General features: G+C 40.8%; 1 protein-coding gene and 1 pseudogene across 2 annotated transcripts in view; one reads left to right on the plus strand and one right to left on the minus strand.

The window, feature by feature from the left end:
- Positions 1 to 1231: 1231 nt before the first annotated feature.
- LOC308228814 (toll-like receptor 1 pseudogene) lies at positions 1232 to 8367 on the minus strand (annotated as a pseudogene). The gene is made up of 2 exons (XR_013958979.1): positions 8266 to 8367; positions 1232 to 3392 (listed from the first exon to the last, which is right to left on the minus strand). The product of XR_013958979.1 is annotated as a toll-like receptor 1 pseudogene (transcript).
- A 911-nt stretch (positions 8368 to 9278) lies between these two features.
- Positions 9279 to 19795, plus strand: part of FAM114A1 (family with sequence similarity 114 member A1) — a gene marked incomplete at its 3' end in the record, with an annotated part of 31090 nt that continues 20573 nt past the window's right edge. The window contains exons 1-4 of the mRNA XM_080634509.1: positions 9279 to 9309; positions 10134 to 10219; positions 11704 to 12057; positions 13362 to 13442. Coding sequence (XP_080490635.1) covers positions 11712 to 12057; positions 13362 to 13442 — 427 coding nt within the window. The 5' untranslated portion in view covers positions 9279 to 9309; positions 10134 to 10219; positions 11704 to 11711. The remainder of the gene's footprint in view (positions 9310 to 10133; positions 10220 to 11703; positions 12058 to 13361; positions 13443 to 19795) is intronic.

Raw genomic sequence — 19795 nt, forward strand, 5'->3', positions numbered from 1 at the left:
AGGATTCCTGGTGCACCTTCAGACTTTCAGAGGGTTTCTGTCCTTCAGCCAACAGAAGAAGCCATAGGATCTCTTGAAGCTTCACATACAAGAGGGGATGTTAACTGTATTACAGAAGTTTCAACTATGATGCTTTTAAAGAACATTTTCAAGTGAGCCACCATGTAACAACCCAGGTGTCCCTGGTTGTGTGAAAGGGATAAGCAAACCAAGCTAGCTCTGTTCTTCTTCAGTTTTCTAGGGGTTAAATAAGTCATACACTGAAGCATTAGTTGGAGAGGAAGGAAGAAGCACAGAAAATATTTGTTTCCACAGCACTGAATGAAATGCCTGGTTATTGCCTTTCTAATCACAACTGGTAGCTGGGCTGCAAAAAGTAATGTTTCAGCTGAAAAGGCAAAATTCTTTTAAAAAACAGCATAATGTAAGACACCTGGGTGAGGATTAAAAAAGTAGAAAGCTAAAAAAAAGCATTATTAGAGAAGTCAAGAGTTTCTCAAGATACAGCCAATGGTGATAAAGGCAGTTCTGTTACTGTACATATCCTCTCAGTCCCTTTAGTCAGGGTATCACTCAGAATCAAAACGGTACCAGGACTCTATCAGAGGATGGGAATTAGAACTCCTACTGCCAATTCACTCCTTCTCCCTCACAGCAGTACCAAACTATGAGCACCAAAAGGTGAAGTAGCTCATCTTCCCTTTTTATTTCTATTCTGCCTTCTTGGGGGGGGGGAAAAAAAAAAAAAAAAAAAAAAAATCCCAAACCTTTTTTCTTCACTCAGTCCTCTTTGGTAGCATGGCCAGTTTTGACCACCTGTGCTGGATGTTCACAGAGTCCTGTATCTTGGTCCTATGCTTTTAAGCTTCACTGAATCTCAGAAAACACTACTCAGGCACCATCTCAACCTCTGGACTCCTAGACATCTTAGGATGCATCATTTTCTTTCTTGCAAACTCATTTTAGCAAAATTGGTCCTGTGACCAAACTGCCTAAGTTTTGTTATTAATGCAGCTCTGCAAACTCTCCAGCAACTCAAGCACTCTTCAACTGCTCTAGATTTTATTACGCTGAGGAAAAATTCACTACAGTTTTTCAAGCTGTATTTCAAAATCCACATCCAAACTCATTTGTGATTTGCTATCTCTATATCAATCCCAAGAGACTTCCAGTAAGGTGAGTTGATTTTGCGTACAGTTAGGAGGCAAAAATTCAACTCACTCAAAAATAGCATAGACAACTATGTAGAAACAATGTTCTGTAACAAAAAGTTAAACACATTGACATACAATACATACAGAATGGAAATCATAAGGTATTTATTGCTTCACCAAGAAAAATCAGAAGAAACTGCATTAGGAAGATTCTTAATCTGCTTCCTCACACCTCCTTCCATCAGATATTGGCAGGTTAATGTTAATAGCTGCCCTCAGGTTAGCCCAGAAAAGGGCACGCTTGCTCCTCTCCTTCGGCCACTCCAGGTAGGTTCGCTTTGCCATCAGAGCCTTCAGCTTGTGATACCTGACAGGGATAATGTAGGGAGGGATCGGCTCCAGTAAAATGAGGATTAAGCTGTTGGAATTCTCGCTGAACAACTTGTGATGGGCAAAGTACAGCTCATAGTGACACCACTCACTCTGCACAAAGTTGGGAGACAGCACGAAGATCGATTTATAGCTCTTCTCAATGCAGTTAATGATGTTCTCCACGATGCTCTTGCCAGGGATGAAGTTTCTCTCATGCTGGCACAGTTGTACGCAGCCCTCGCCCTTCTCCAGGTTCGGGATCAGCTCATCCTTCACCCACAACGCGTCACGCTCGCTGTATGAAATGAAGGCGTGAAACTGCAGAACGGTCTCCTGCTCTGCAGGGTGGTTGTGCCAAGCTCTCCGCTTCGTCTGCGTCCACTGCCACGTCATCCGCACGTACCATGGCACGTCCAGGTAGATGCACAGGAAGGCCACGACAGCCACCAGCACCAGCGTCAGCAGCAGAGCTGTCACAAGGAGCAGCACTGTGTTGCAAGCCAGCTCGCTCAGGTGGAAGTCCTTCAGCTGCGTCCCTCGCAAGTCCTCCGGGTACTCGCACATGTACGTCGCCGGCCAGCCAAACAGCCTCCCCCCGGACTGCCTTTCCCCACGGATAAAGTCTTGCAGTTCACACGAGCACTTGAACGGGTTCTTTCCAGCTTGGAGCTTCCTGACCCTTGGGCAGCTCTGGAAGAAGTCGGCAGACGGGGTGAGGATCAAATTCATCTCTACGTTCAGGAACTCCAGGGACATAAAGCCGCCGCACCCTGGCAGGTCAGCCAGATGGTTCGATGCCAAGTTCAGCTCTTTCAAGCCTTTCAGCTCAGCCATTCCGCTGGGGACACTGCTGATCTGATTGTTTTGGAGGTTGAGATTTTGGATGTTGACTGGCAAGCACTCGAACACAGCATCCGTCAACTGATTTGAGGACAGGTCCAGCTCTGTCAGAGACTCAGCCCATTGGCATTGCGTGTCAGCTCCCTCGTGATGCAGCAAGTTGCTGCTCATGTCCAGGTATTTCAGTGATTTCATACGGCTGGTCATAAAGCTAACCTTGGGAAGGCTCTCAAATTTATTCTTCTGCAAGATTAATGTCCCCAGTTGATCTAATTTGTCGCATTTTTCAAAAAGAAGATCTGTTAAATCATTCTTTAAAAAATTCAAGTATCTTAAGGGGCTGTCAGAAGAAGGACACAGCATATGTAACATCTTCGAGTCAGTTATCGTCAAGGCTGCAATATTCATGTCTGCAAATATTTTGTATAGGTCATCCTGTGAGAAGTACAGATCTGTGATTACAACTTTATCCATTATCAGTGCCTTCATGGAGGTACCTGAATAGTCAAAGTCACATCTTTCAATGTCTGACAACTGTGTTACACTGTTAACACTTAAGTATTGAACGGATGAGTGCCATACAGTCTGAAGAATTTGAATGAGAGCATTCCAGTTCACTGACACATCTGTCAGTGTCAGATTCTGTAACCTGGAGCCTTGTCTGAAATTAGATAATAAAGCCACTAATTTTTTTACATTTTTATTTGTGATTTCTGACAATGACAAACTTTCTGTAGTATTTTGTATCACAACCCAGTCAAAATTAGCTTTGGACTGATGACTATTTGCATACAGGAGTGGCAGGCTATTGAATTTTTTGTCTGAACCATCTTCTGGAGAATTGTTGGAAACAGATGTAAAAAGCTCATTTTCCACAGACAGCCTGACATGGTTCCAAAATGTTAATGCAAACAAACACTTGTAAAGAAAAAAGTTTCTGAGAGATCTCATCTTTTCTGTCACATTGGCTTCTTCTTCCTTGGAGATGCTCAGTAACTTTCTTATCTGTCCATCTTTGTTCTAAGCCTGTAGCAAAACAAACAAACAAAACCCAGATTGTATCATGAAGTGGCTATGCAGGGGCCATCATAGAGAACGATTTTTTAAGGTTTCAATTTCTCATCTCATCTCTCCCTTCAACTCAAAAAGCAATGAAGGCACCTATTATCATTCAGGAGAAGCATTCTTTACTAAGAGAACACCACTGATGTTTTTATTTGGTAAATATGCTGTATTTAATATATAATGAGTCTGTCTCTTACAAAACATGTCTGATTTCATAGGTGACTAGCATTTGCTGCTTATTTAGCAGCAATTACTGCTTTTAACAGAATTACTGCTGTGATTCAATGTATTATGAAGGCTTCCCACAACTGTGTAATACACTTTATCAGAAAGTACAGTATTTGAGGTCAGTATGGTTATCCTTAGATTCTCTACTGAAGCATATGAACTAGACTCAGAGATATTTTTTTAAATGGACTTGTGACTATAAAACCTGGACTGAAACATAAGATGGAATTTCAAGAGAATGAATCAAAATCTGCATATCTTTAAGCAGCTGAGATTGGTCATTAGAGCTTATTGTAACTGGGCAGACCGGGGCAGGGTTCTATATTTATGCTATGGGAAATTCCACAAATCACTTCTTGTCTGGGCTTGAGCACCTCATGAATTTAGAATCTGAAAGTGGGGTGTCCCCATGTCTGATTTGTTAGGTGTACACAGAGGACACCAAATACACACTGAAAATACTTGCATGCTACACAAAAAAATACCAGTTGTAGAATCTGGGCACAGAAAATCCTGCCCTGATCTAAGGAAGCTGACCTCAAATGTCTCCGTTGTGAAAAAGAGGCTTATCTAAACACAGTTTAAGAAAAATGGCCTTGCTTTGATTTTTCCTAATGGAGGACACTTTGCCTTTCTGAATGTAGGATTTCGGGCTAGCCAGCCTCCCTTTATTTAAGTCAGCCATTGTGAATACTGCCTTAAATCTCCTTTTAGATATTGCCATAAATCCATTAGATCGCTCTTCTGAAAGAGGAACTGGTAAGAACTTAAAGGGGCAAATCTTGATTTAAAGTTGCCTTCCAGATTTCAGAAAACTTTTTGTATCCTCAGAACATTCTTCCCTCTTCCTCCCATTACCTGTAAATTGTAGCTGTTGCTTGAAGCTTTCCATAGTGCTTATTCATGACTGCACTGGCTTTCAACTTTCCCTTGATATTGAAATGGATAAATTCTGTGTTGATATTTCTATTGACTCTACAATGATTTCTGTTGGCTTTACAAAGAGACAGTAATAGCTGTCACTTGTTGGACTAAGGCTACAACCTCGAGGACTACATCCTCTGTACCATTAACCATTGCACAAGCTTTCTCAGAATTATATTCTCCCTGATCTAACACAACCTATATTATGAAATCTCAACAGTACAACAAAAAACAGTCCACTGAGTTCTTCTTTTGTCAAGAATGCATGAAACTAGGCTTGGAAATCATTTGGAAATGGGGGGGGCAATATGGCAAAACCTTTCCACCCTTTTTCCAGATTTTCATTTGTAAAGATTATCCACTGTTTACCATCATAGCACCCAAAAGAAATTTAGGCATGTACAGAGAAGAAAAGATAATTAGCATCAGCTATCCTGTTCTTCTTACTACTAATGTGTATGTAATCAAACAAAATATGTAGCTTCAAGAGAAATCTGAAAAAGCAAACAAAAAATCTACCTTCCAATCATTGTTTCTTCTTAGAAGAAAATTACAGCAATATTCAGGGACTAGATGGAAGAAGGATATGATTCTTCCACATGTGCTTAATTTTCTTTCTCATTCCTATATCCTGGCATTCAGTCAAATTATTTACGAGTACCTTCAACTTTTATTTAGAATATCCTATGAAATAGCAAAATTAGCAACTGTTACAACACATGACCCCAACTTGGGGTCTAACACTGGGGAAATCATCCTTTATAGTGATATCCCTTTTAATTCAGAAGTATTGCCAAGTCTTCAAACTTGAGAAAAAGCGAAAAGAGCATTATCAAATATAAGCAAAGCAAGATCATAACAAGAAGTTGTCCTATTGTATGAAGAGCAAGAAAAAATATCAAAATTTAGGTTTTAAAAGCTTTTCCAATATAAACTCAGATTAAACTGACTAAACTTCCACTTAGGAACTGTACAGAATATATTGAGGGTCCAGTATTAAGGTATTCACAAGTTATCAGTATAATACAAAGCCCAAATGTTAAAAATATGTCTTCCACGTGAATGAAACATATCAAGTTAGACCCATTCCTGAACTGTAAAAAATCTATTTCCATTAAACTACTGTGACCACCTTAACTGTGGATGCAGTGCTAATACAAAGAGCTGCTATTTGGCCAGCTTCTTTGGATAAATTTACTGAACATAAGCAACTTTACTCTCACTTCTTACCCACATATTTGAAAGTACATCATACATTGCCTAATAACCCTCTATGGAAAACATGGCTCATTTTCAAATAAGATGCAGAATATAAATCAGTCTTACCTACCTAGCAACTGATTATAATCAGTAAAATGAAGAGCTTCTCACCAGAAATCCCCGTTTCCCAAAAAAGCTGAAAATGCACTCGAGAAAAGACAAACCCAAAACTTCCTGTAACTCTATCCTAGTGTGTGACAATACCTAGGAACGCCCAAACTTTTTATATAAATACTTGTGCCATCTACTGACAATTTAGGAAATAGCATTTGCTTTCCTCCAGATGTATTTTCCACATATAACATTACTGTAATTTCCCCGTTATTTAATTATTATTGAACGATGTGTTTCCACGCTTTGCAATAGATTAAGCAGGGTTAAAAAAAAAAAAAAATCTTTTTACCAACTTTCTGTCTTCATCAAATTCATATGAAAGTAAGTACTTCTTTCGAGCAAGATTTACACTGGAATTGATACATCTTCCTCTCTGAACTTAATAATGATCTAAGTCTATATGCATTATTCTGATTATTTTTCCCATTTAGCTATACCAAGTTAGTTGTCAAGTAGTTATCAAGGCTGGTTTATAAAAGTACTGTTTGTTTTATTTTAATTTCCATTTAATTGGAAAGGAAAAATACTATCACTGTCCTGCTCCAGCAGTGTTGTGATTGGGTAAAATAATGGACATAGAAACAATGGGTGGGGTCCTCTTTTTTTTTTTAATTAAAACAGAGCAGCAACTTCAGAACTGAATGCCCAAACACTTGAGTTAGTGTCCTGGCAAAGACATAAACCAGTATCTCTCTTTATTTCTGTATAATATCGGTCAGAAATTCCATCTTAGCTGAGATCTAAATACAAAACTGCCACACTACAACCTACCTTTCTGGGTTTGCATACCATAACCCATTCATTATTTAAGATTTCAATGCTTAAGGAAGCAAAGGAAATAGTCTTAAAATTACTTTTTCGCTTTAAAGCTTATTCTGTATATCATATTTCATTTCTCAGATTCAAGGGAAAAGAGGTCATCCAAAAACCAGAAGGGAAAGATGGGATGCGTAGTAAGCAACAGAATATGGATAACTGACACTCTCTGCTGTTATGCCAATGAGCCTTTTAGTGGCACTCCATGATTCTATGATTCTTTCTTCATTTCTGTCAATACAGGCAAGTGTATTCACAGCTGGTTTCCAAATGACACCTTATAATTTTGGTATATACAAACCTCACCATTGTCTGCCCTTAGCTATAAAGATTTTGCTATCCATCCTTAGGATGAGATAAAATCCAAAGATAAGAGCTTCCTTCCTCCCAGCATTCATTCCTGTTTTGGAATGCAACAGTTTAACTGCCTGAATATAACCTATCTATACTCTAATGAACACAGAATCAGGTGTACATTTGCTTAACATGCAATAACTGCAGTAAATTAGAGACTCTTATTCAAGAGAATCTCTTCAATTAAGTGGCAGTACGAGCTGGTCACTGGCATAAAGTTCTCCAGCTCTGCCTACATGCTATAAAGATGGAGAAAACATATGCTAAAAAGCAAAATAAGCATATTACCATTAATTGCACTTAGATTTACCAGTGCAATCACTGGAAGAAAATTTAATATATTCCTCACATGTTTATGCATACTTTGTTTGGTTTAAAGTAGCCAAATATAGTTGTTTCCTTCCATGTTTCCTTTATATTTATCTATTTATTTAAAGGCAAGTATCTTTTCTGAAACCCATTAGGCTGATGATGACACAGTAAATAACAAACTTCAGGGAAATCTGAGATGTGTCAAAGTGTTCAATCTCTATTGCTCACTTATTTCAAAACTCTTGCAATACTACCATAGTGAGCAAATACAAGTGAAATTAATTACTGAAAAGTGAAAGAGAAAGAAAATTAGAAAATAAAAGTGCTAAATTCAAGAAAGTAATTTGGGAACTTAGGAAACAAATACATCCTTCTGCTCCAATAGACTACATATTTACACAATTGACAATGTTAATTTCACCCTGAAGAAATAACTTTAGATTACAATAGTGATTAATACTGTCTTGCAGGTCTAAAACATGCATGGTCTTGAACAGAATCTGCAAAATTGGCAGTGTATGACCTAACTTACAGTCAAAATTACTGTTCATCATGGGTAAAAACAATCTCCAGCTATTGAGCTTTATCTATCGTGATTCCTACTCAGACTACTCAGACTACTCAGACTCCCTTACTCTTCCAGAAGCTCCACTGAAAAGCAGAGGGAAATCCTCAGGGCCACTCTAGATTTCATTTTCAGTAAACACATCTAAACATTAATAAATTAACCTAGAACCACCAGCATGCCCAGATACTTAAATTCTCATTGAAACACCTTCAAAATAAACTTATTAGTGATACAAACATTTGTTGTACTACCACATACCTTCATGGGAAACTTCAGAGACTTCCCTGGTAAGTGTGTAAGTCACGTAGCATGATCCGTGTTTGTGAAGCTCGCTTTTGAGAATTGGGGCTTTGTTTTGTGACCTCCCATAGCAGCTCTCCTCAAAGATTCACAACATGTATTATTTTGCTTCCTGTAGCAACAGTATTTCTTCAGCCAAGGAAGATGAGTGACAGGATGCTATGGTAAATGGTGGAACTGCCTTTTATCACAAAGGGCATGCTTTGCCTTGAAATGAAGCAGCAAAAGGAGTAACGGGTATGGGGAATTAGAGGCAAGAACCACAGGTTGTTGGGCAAGAGCCTGCAATCCTTGTTTAACCATGTATTTCTCACACGGCTGTGGGCACCCAGTGCTGACAATAACTTACTGGCAATATGTGTACACATCTCCCGCTTTCTTTCAGCCGCAATTCCTGTGAACACAGATATAACAAAGGTGCAAAGTGGCATTTAAAAAGCTAAATCTCAGTTTTTTAACTCCTCAACCCCGCACTTCAGTAGGTGGTTAGCTGCAGCTCGCTTCGAGAAAGCATTAAACTTTCTAGCACAGAAAACGCCAGCTCCGTGACTCGATACTTAAAACGCCTCAGTATGAACGTTACCACACCAGCGCTGACAAGCCCACCCCTTTTTGCTCCCCAGACTCAGCCCCGCTCCGCCCGCGCCCGCCGCTGTTAGCCGGCGCTTCCGGCGGGTCCCCACCGCGGGCCCGCTTGCCCTCGACGCGTGACCCCCTGTCCCACAGGAAGCCGGGGGCCGTGAGGGGCAATAATGGCGGCCGGTCAGTGCTGCCACCCAGCCCGCAGCCTGGAGCCGGCCGGGTACAACCCCTTCGCAACAGGCGGCCGTCTCGGGAAGCGAGCGAAGCCGAAGCAGACAACCCGCCCTCCGCCCTCCTCCCTCCTCCCTGCTGCCCGGCCGGCTGCCCGGCCTGCTCTGCCTCCTCCCCCCGCTGCTGCCGACGTGGCGGGGCGGGGAAGGGGAAGGAGCCGGGGGTACGCCGGCCGGGCACTGCTGAGCGGTAAGGAGCACGGCGATTTCTTCTTTTCCTGCCGCTTTTGAAACTGGCTGCGGGCTCCTCGCTAGCAACTGCCCCAGAGGGGATCTCGAAAGGAGAAGTTAAACAAAAGGAAAGGGGAAGCCGTGGCAGCTGCGGGTTGAAGGAGTGGCTACTCCTGCTCTGCCCTGGGCGCGGTGGGGGGCGACCTAGGGGCATCACCTCAGCTCCGCGCCCTCAGCGCCCCGCGGGAGGGAGAAGTGTCGGCGGACGTCGAGCGGCAGGGGAGCGCGGAGCTAACAGCCAGGGAGAGGTGTTCCTCACGGAGGCGTTGAGTTGCGCCTGCCGGTGCCCGTTGGGTCCGGGTTTTGTTCCGAGGCGGGATTATACTCCTCGGGCGGCGAGTCGGCAGGTGCCACCGAGGCCATGAGGGGCCGCCAACCCCGCGGCAGGGCGACTGCGGGCGGGGTGCTCGCCTGGCGCCAGCTCTGGAGCTGGCCTCGGCATCTCCGTCATGAGCTATCTGTAGAGTCATTCCCCTTGGTAAGGAGTTGTCCGGGTTGGTTTAGATCAGAATAGCCTCACGGATGACAACTTGAGTGGCGCCTTACCCCCGGGTCAGGCACGGCGCGTTTCCTGACAGATGCGGGAGTTTGCTGTTAGGCGCTTTGCTCTTAAGGAAGGTTTAGCAGAGAGCTGCAGGAACCCTGGCCTGAGTGGTTCCCCAAAGATGACTCAGGCCTGCACGGTATATGTGATCTTTTAAAAGCTGTACCAGTGTTGGACATTGTTTTATTCTGATCCAATACCTGTCAAAATTATGATGCATGTGTGTACTGATATTACAGGTTTCGGAAAAGGATCCTCTTATCTGACGGTGGAATTTGTTTTACAAACACGAAACCTTTCTTTAGGTGATGTTGCCCATCACACAGTGAGTACTGTTGAAACAATGGTAATATTTACCCACTCTAAAGCATTTTATGGTATTTGCTACATTTGTAATGGAAAACTGCAAATACTTGTGGCATATGCAAAAGTTCTGACTTGTAAATTTGTGTTTTCTAGAGGTAATTAAGTTACAGCGTAAGCTAAAGTAATATGAGTGGTACCAAGTGCCTATTTGTTTATGTTTGTTGTTCACTGATCCCAAATGCTATTCTTGAACCTGTTCAAACAGATGATCTACATCAGTTAGATAAACAGGCTGCTAAAGCTACAGATATACATAATTCTATAGACTTTAATAAAATACAACTAAGGGCAGATTTCTCTTGAATCCCAGTTATACGTTGCTTTTTACCTTTCTTTTTCCTGTTCCTCAGTTTCTCCTAGAACCTCAGTCCTTCCTAAAAGTACAAAGCTTTGAACCATATTTAATATGGGAGACAATGAAAAGACAACATCTGCAGAGAGGGTTGTGTGAGTTTATTTAATGCTGTGCAACTCGGCATATAGTCAAGAGCTAGCAATAACAACTCTTTGTCAAGGACTGTCCTCACGCTGGCAGGCATGCTGTTGATGCCAACAAGTAAGTGGTAGTAATCACTGTAGAGTAACCCTTGTGGACTCTGTCAGTGCCACTCCTTAATCGGCTGCTCAATGGCCATTTCTTTCCCTTTCCTGAATCCTCAGCCTGCTGACTGCACAGTGGTGGAAAATACTTAGAAAAAATAAGTTACATGGGAAGATAGGGAGTAAATAAGAGAAAACTGTGTAATGTACTAGAAAAAATCAAAATCAATAACTGTACCTTGTGCAAGCTGCCCTTGGATTCAAAACTGAAGTTTAATCACACAGATGGAACTTTAAGAGCAGGTGAGAAGCATTGCACTCCCCAAACAGTAAGCCTTTGAGACAAGTGGTACAGAAATGGTGTAAGCAACAAATGCTTCCTGTCTGTAAAATGGCTGCAGGGACCACAGCCTGTCATGTTCTCAAATTATGCCCTTTCTCCAACACATAAGTATCACATCTGTGTTTGTCATCCTCCTCTCCATCAGTCAGTAGGCTATAGGAACATGTTTATGTGGAAATGATGACAAGGAGAGCAAGAGGTTCTTGGCTATTGCAGTTCAGATTCCTGTTCACCAGTGGCCTTTCGTGCGTAATAGGGAACATCTAATAGAGAACATAGGAATTAACCATGTGGAAGCTCTTACCTTTGACTTCTCCAGATAAATGAGCATCCTTTCTCCTTCACCAAAGCATATTTTGGAGAACAGTAATGCTGCTCTTCATACTTGAGTGAGATCCTGCAAGGTGAATAGTGCTGTATGTGCCACAGGGCTCCATGCTTCAGGAGGCCTTCCATCAAGGCTGTAGTGGTTTTCATCAATAGTTTATGAATGCTGCATATTTTGTAGTCATTCAAATGTTTATGGAACCTAAAAGATGTAATCTGTTTTCTATATTCAGAATTGAAAATGTCTGAAGATGTATGTGATGGCATCCTAGCTGAAGAAAAAACTGAAGTAATGGAAATACCCAGCAATAAGGTATTGCCTCACGAGTCAGTACCACACCTTGTGGAAGCTGAGATCTTGCATGAGTCTTCACAAGATGAACATGGACAGGCTGCTCAGAGTTCCAGTAATAGACAGGAAGGAGAAATATTTATTAATGAAAACCCTTTGACTGAAAAATTAATTGAAAGTCTGCCTTCCAATGGAGAGGCAACTGAAGACATGCCAGCTGAGTGCAGTGAGACCGTAAGCCTTGATGCAGAACCTGAATCTGAAGAAACACTGAATGAACAAAGCAGTCCAGTAAGTAATACCTTTTTTCCATAAAAGCCCTCCCCTCCCTGCATTGTAAGGACAGAATGTTGAACAGTGCACATACTGTTTTTCACAAAAGCCTAAGGAGTTATATTCAAAAAACCTTCATGGAAACTAGGAATAGTTGTATTTCTCTTTGCCAGAATGATATTAATTTGGTCTTTCTTACTTGGTTGCAATAAAACTATACCAAGAGTCAGATTTTGTGTAGAAATAGAACTACTATGGTTTTGTTATCTGGTTTTCTGTACAAATCTGCTTCATTCAGTTCACAGAATTAACCTAGAAGAGAACAGAATTTAAGTTGCATATGAAGCACTGAATCTTGTGCATGCTAATTTTCAAGTCACTGACTTTACAAAAACTTTGTATGATTTACAAGGCTTGGTGAAATGGCCAGTGGTTTTTGATTTGTTCTAGGTCAGTAGGTTTTGATCTGTGATCCACAGACCTTCAGGAGCAATCTGAGTAACTGCAAGAAGTTAATAAAAGAAAACAAACAAGAAACAAAACCAAAGCTTTTTTAGTCTGTGCAGCATCCAAATCCAATACACATGACATAGCTGAAGATACTCTCATCTCCACTGAAAAATTTTCAGGCATCCACAAACTGGACAAGTTTTAGTCCTTCCGCCAATGGTCCCACTTTCATAGGGGGAGATCATTGGTGTACGCTATATGCTGCACAATGCAGAGCTGTCTTGGTATGCTTCAGCTTTTGGTTTTGAGTTGATTGTGTAGGGATGATATGTTACTGGAGACTTCCCTGAGACAACAGTTTCTTAGTATGATTTAAATACGGAATACTGGTAACCACTTAATACCACACATTAATGCAAAACATGGGCAGCACCTCCTATGTCTGTGTTTTTATTGAACTCAGTTGATGGGAGTTCCGGATGCACATCTACTGGCTTACACCTCTGAGACTCAGGCAGAGGAGCCTTCAACTCTGGCTCCTGGTAGAACTCAAGGAAGGAGATGGGTTCCTGCCTCTCCCTAATAATAGCTCTAATAAACTATATGGCTTTATAGAATCAGGTACCTGAAGAAATATTAAGATGTCTGTAAAGACATCTCCAGTGTTTTAGGTGTTTTTAAGAACAGGTGATCTGAGCTAAGCTTCCCATTCTGCTTTCTTGTGCACAGAAGTTTAAACTCCACATAACACCGAATCTGTCATCACTTATTAGATGCTGGACTTCGTTACCTGACAGGTTATTTGTGTTTCCTCCTGTCTTTGGAAAACATGAGCTTTAGACAGTGGAGTAATATTTTTGTTCTTATAGGCCACAGACTCTTCATCTAAAGCAAGTAGATGGGGAGCTTTGGGTACCTGGGGAAAGTCTCTCCTGTCATCAGCTTCTGCCACAGTGGGTAAGTGTTCAATCAGTAAAGTTCATGGAAATAAACAATAATCTTACACATTACTCTTGTATCTTCAAGATTCATAAACAGTTTTGTCTTGATATGCTTGGCAAGCATCATTTTTTTTTTGAATGGGAAGAAGGACCTTTCTAAACTGTCAACAGCATAAATATTTCTTGGTGTCAGATTACGGAAAAGTTACTAGGGTTGTTTCTAAAATTAGTGAATGAGCTCACTGTAGCTTCTTCACAGGAAGGATACATAATTTGATACAGTTACTATCAACCAAAGGCTTATAGGTTTTGAAGGCAGAGCACCCCAACTCAGACTCAAGTGTGTAGCTGTTTGTGGTTTATGCACCATGATTTCTATCTCTACAATATGAATTCACCTCTCATAAATCATTCCAGCTTTCAGTGACACCCAGTGAAACTGTTAAGCTATTACACCAGACTTCAGAGAGTAGAACAACATACTGAAAAATGGATCCTATACTCCCTCTTCCTATACTCATTTCCAATAGTATGTCTGTTCAGTATGTCCTTGCGAAAACTTTTGGTAGAACTTGATCATTACACATTGAAACTCACGGACAAAAAGTGAAGCATGCAAATACCTAGTTAGCAATGGGAAATCATTCCTTACAAAAAAGCTACTAAGCTGTTAACTAACCCGTTCTCATGAAGGATCAGCGATACACTTTTAAAAGATGAAATTAGGAATTAAAATGAATTGCCAATTACTAAAAGTAACAGATTCAACAGAGATACTGGTTTTATAATCCCATATAAGGTTAAATAATTCTCCTTCTTATTGTCCTCTGTTCCATGGGCAATAAATTATTCCTCTGTCTTTCTCGGAGAAGGAGGGAGCTTCCCCTCTCTTCTCTTTTTTTTTCAGTAATACTCACACTCAAGAGTTCATAGCTACCTTTTCTTTCAGACAGTCCAGCAGATGAATGTATCTAATTAAATGCAGAATTGGCTTCTAAGATGTCTTTAAATTGACGTAAGTGATGGTTGCTGCTGAAAGGAGCAGGCTTGTCCTGCCCCAGCAATGTATTTCTTCCTTCTCGTATGCTAACAGTAGTGTTCATGTAGTGATGTGGGGAGCTGGTTTATGGGACTGATTTTTGAAAAGTACAGATGAAGTAAGAGCTGGATCTTCAGCTGGATCAGTTGTAAACTCCCTAATCTGGTTTACCATTTGATGACCCAAATGCTACTGAAGGGGAAATGATAGGAACACAGTGAACATGCCGATGGGGACAAGGACAACTTAGCTAGCTGTGGAACTGCTTGAGCGTTCTCAACTTGTATTTAACCTTAAAGCTAGCACTTCTTTTTCAAAAGTGAAGAAGGGTTCTTCTGTTGAAGATTTTACCCACTTTTTTTCTAGCACTATCTGTAGGTCTAATAAAAGGTACTGCTTTCACAGACATCCACAAGCCTTGCCTCTCTTACATTCTCAGACCATCTAATAACAGCATTCTAAAAAGAATCCGGCTTAGTGTAAATAGCTAAAGAAGCAAATTTATGTGCATAAAAGTAACTTTACTGTTGAGCAGTTGGAATTGTAATGCTGATGAATTATTCAGTTTATTTTTATAGTTGCAGCAGTGGTTTTCTCAGAACAGAGCTTTTTCAGGTCATTCAGTTTCTGCCTGTGAGATAGCCATATTTATATTCTGTTTAGCTTTTGCAATAAATAGTATTTCATCAAATGGCCATTCTAATATTGTTTGTGAGTAATAAGATTATTTGTCATGAAACAGTAACTATGCTTGCAGGCTTGCAGCAGCAATCTGCCTTACAGTCTTCTGTTGCTTTGAAGTCTCAGCCTCACTGAGCAATAAGTTTAATGTCACATAGTGCATACATTTTCTGCGGACAGTATGGCCACAGATATTTTTTTTGCCCAAATGACCTGAGCTTGCCTGAAAACGATAGAAAAGGTTTGGGAGACAAATGTTAACATACCGTCTGACTGTATTTGCATCATAACTATCTTCACAGAGTGCAAATATGTGAACAAGTTTGTTGTCTAGGCAGCCTGACTTGATAAGGTTGTGCAATGATGACTATTCTGAATATATATATTGTATATATATTTTTAGAATTATTTAATGAGCACAGTTGGAACAGGTCAGGTTGCGTTGGCAAAGAGGCATCTGAAACATGCAGGAAAGGAGAAAGAAAATTTAAAAATCATTTTAATTTTACATGAGAATGGTTGCACTGTGTCACACTGAAGACCCATCTGTTATCTAGCTTCTGGCAGTGGCCAAGAGCAACTGGGAAAGAGCCTAAACTCAGATGTATGTGAAGCAGCACTTCCTCCGTTTTCTGTTCCCATTTCCTGGAATCTCAACCTAGACTTTCTGACCCTGGGATCAGGGTAGGGTTGAGTTCAGATATTGCTATCTAATAATTTCAAATCTATTTTTTCTCTGTGGGTTTATTAAATGAAATAGACTTTGAATTAAGCAGAAATCAAATGTACATTATTCACTGTTCCGAGGTAACTTGAGAGACCACATAGATAAACTCAGATTTGTTGCAGAAAATCAATGCAGCAGGTAATAGTTTGTATTCCTGATATAGAGGGCTTATTTCCTCGTTGCTTGCTATGGAAGTTCATGCTTGATCCTGTGAAGTATCTGTCTGTCACTGTCATAGGCAGGATGTGGAATGGCATATACCATTTATCTGCTTCAGTATGATAATTCCTAGTGAAAGACAGAGAGAGGAAATAAAAAAAAAGCTATTTTGAATTTCTATAAGCTTTCTTCTTATTATGAAATATTTATTATTCCCCTTCAAGTTATTCTATTTAATATCTGAGCAGTACAACCAACACTTCATCTCCTATTCTTCATCAGAAAATAGGTTTGCCACAATCCAGTCCATTTTAATGTTGCTTATTCCTTCAGTGTAATAAATGGTATAAATAAAGCTGCTTTCTTGGAATTAGGCTTATCAGCAACACCTTCAGTATGTGATTTTTGTGTTGCTCTGTCATTATCTTTGTACAACAGAGCTGCTTGTCTGATTAAGTATGACAAATACTTACTATTCCTTATATTTTTCTTCAAAATTGTACTCTGTCAAAATAGCAGAAACAGTTTGAGGTAGACTAGATAACATCTTAAAGGCCTAAGCAAATACATTCAGCTTTTAATAAATAGTATCATAGAACAGCCTAGGTTGGAAGGGACCTTGAAAGATCATTGACTTGATTGACAAAGGGTAACAGGTTAAAACTTAAACAGGGGAAGTTTAGATTGGATATAAGAAGGAAGTTCTTTAAGGGTGGTGAGGCACTGGAATGGGTTGTCCAGGGAAGCTGTGAATGCTCCATCCCTGGCAGTGTTCAGGTTGGACAGAGCCTTCCATGACATGGTCTAGTGCGAGGTGTCCCTGCGCATGGCAGGGGGTTGGAACTAGATGGTCTTAAGGTCCTTTCTAACTCTGACCATTCTGATTCTATGATCATCTAGTCCAGGCATTTGTGGCAAAGGGTGCCTAGATGAGATTATCTAGCATCTTGTCCAGTCACATCTTGAAAACCTCCAGCAGTGGGGAATCTACCACGTTCCTGGGGAGGTTGTTCCAGTCATCATTCTTACTGTAAAAGATTTCTTTCTTATATTCCTTTCTGTTTAAGACTGGCCTGAAATGGTTGTTTCAAGGATTTTGGTTTCATAGAATCATCACAGAATGGTTTGGGTTGGAAAGGGCCTTAAGATCATGTAGTTCCAGCCCCTCTGCTATGGGCAGGGATGCCTCTCACTAGACCAGGTTGCTTTAATGGAAGGTGTCATTATGTTATTTCATTATTCTTCTGTCCTGGATTCAGCAGTAGCAGTCATTTTTTCTCCTTCTTAGTAGCTGGTTCAGTGCTGTGTTTTTGACTTTCGGCTGGGAACAGCGCTGATAACACCGATGTTTTTATTTACTGCTCAAATGTTTAGTCTAACCAAGGACTTTGTGAGTCTCATGCTCTGCCAGGGAGGAGGGGAAGCCAGGAGGAAGCAGAGACAGGACACCTGACCTAAACTAGCCAAAGAGGTATTCCATACCACAGCACATCATGCCCAGGATGTAACTGGGAGTTACCCGGAAGGGCTGGTTCACTGCTTGGTTGGGCTGGGTATCGATGGGTGATATTGTATTCTCTTGCCTTGTTATTTGCCTTATCATTATTATTATTGGTGGTAGCAGTAGTGATTTGTGTTATACCTTAGTTACTGGATGTTCTTATCTCAACCTGTGGGAGTTACATTCTTTTGATTCTCCTCCCCTTCCCTCCGGGAGCAGGGGTGAGGGGAAGAAAGGGGGGTAGTGAGCGAGAGGGCTGCGTGGCTGACTTACAGCCTGGGCTTAAACCACAATATCTTCAAAGCCTGATTTATTGTTCCCAAACAGATTAGCATTTTTACTGCATGGCTGTACTTTGTTTAGCATAGCTGATTTTAGCTTCTAATATTATTATTAGGTAGTTTCCATATAATTTGTATCTTATTTCTCTTTAGCTAACTCTGCACATACAGCCAATGATTGTTCTGGAGATGGTTTTGGATTCTAAAGAAAAGATCTGTTGTCTTTGAACTGATTTTGACATTACTTGGATCAAGGTCCTGGCCACAAGGCAGGTGTGATACTCCCCTACACAACAGAATCTGTAATGCCTTTGGATTAGTAGTCACTGCCTGAACCATGCTTAGTGTCTGACACTAGATGTCACACTAAGAAAGTTATTGAATCTGTCTCATTAATAAGGTGAAGTTGTCTTTTGTTTTTAGAAGGTACAAGAAGTCTGGTTTCCCTCCTTGTGGAACCACAGTAGAGTAGATCCACTGAAATAGTTGCTGGGATGATGAGATGGGAGAAACAGCGTCACTGTGATCTGGAGACACAACTTCTTGTACTTACCATTACCATTTTACTCTCTTTCTTTTAAACGGAATCTTTTAGTTAATTGGCAATTACACCATCCAGTCTTTTAGTAAGAGTGTTGATAAAACTCTGCTGTAACAGTGGGTTACCATTGCAGCTAAGCCAATCTAATGGGTAGCAGCCACTGAAATGTGCAGTCCTGCACTTCTTTTCCTGGCATATTTCTTCCTCCTTCTTGTGCCAGCTTTCATGCTCCTCTGAGCTCCTGGTAATCCGGTCAGGAAGCTAAACTGACATAAGAATAACTCTAGAGAAAAGAAAAATCCATTTTCTGCCTCTTCAGTTCATTGAACTAACTCACTGAGATAAGTGCCAGGGCAAGCAGAAGGGATAAACATGGAAAATGGAAGGAGCAGAACTTCCCATACCAGCACCAAGAAGCCGTTAGGTCATGGTAGCTGTAACAGCAAACCTTTTATCCCCAGGTGATAAAAAAGTGAGGAATAATATATTCTCACTCTGCACTTGAAGCTCATCACTTCCATTTTTAAAAACAGCTTCTATACTTGTAGCAATAGTACAGTTACATACAATAGTCTATTGCTATTATTAAAACATTTACTGTTGCATTAAGGAGATCTGAAACTAGTCTCATTTACTAGCTGAATTGGAGTTACTCCTGATTTACAGACTGGATAGCATATGAATAATCAGAATTTAGTCTCTGGTTTTGTTTTAACTACAAGGAAGAGAATTTTTCTAAAGCCTTGAGGTGAATGGTGTGCCAATAGGATAGCCTCAAAGTGAGCATAATGGGGTCCCACTTTTTAGTGTACAAAACTAGAACACAGCTGGCTTTTCCACATATGTATGCTTCATATGGTGGAGTGATTCCCTCCCACCAGCCATCTTTCACGTTCATCAGTTTCTCAGTGTCAGATGCTAATTTAAGGCCTCCATCTTCATCTTTAGCTAAAACCAGCTGAAGCTTCATTGATATTACTTGACTAAAGTTTGATCACTTGCTCATCAGAAGTGCCCTTGTGGTGCGAGACAGGTTGTGAAGACTGTGTGGTAGCCAGGGCCAAAATCTCAAAGTCTTCTTCTCCATCTCTACCATTGAAGCAGGGCATCCAATAGCCTGGGAGTACTGGATTAACAAGGGACAGCAATTCCTTCCAAGAATGGTTTAGATTTCAGACATGCTGAACTGCCTCCGAGGTGCCTGTTGGCCTCTTTCAGCTCTGCAGGGAATCCAAAGCTACTAAGCTTGAAGGTGGAAGATAAAAGAACCTAAAGTGGGACGTATCTGACTAAAGCATTTGTGAGTGCTGTAATCTAGCCTTGGGCAGATCAGGCAAACTCAAAAGCAGGCTACATTTTTAGGCTTATAAAATCTTCCCTTTCAAGTGAAAGATTCCAACTAGCAAGGTGAACAACATCATTCTGCTGAAATCACCAGCC

The sequence above is a fragment of the Psittacula echo genome, assembly GCF_963264785.1.
Source record: "Psittacula echo genome assembly, chromosome: 1".
Classification (NCBI taxonomy): domain Eukaryota; kingdom Metazoa; phylum Chordata; class Aves; order Psittaciformes; family Psittacidae; genus Psittacula; species Psittacula echo.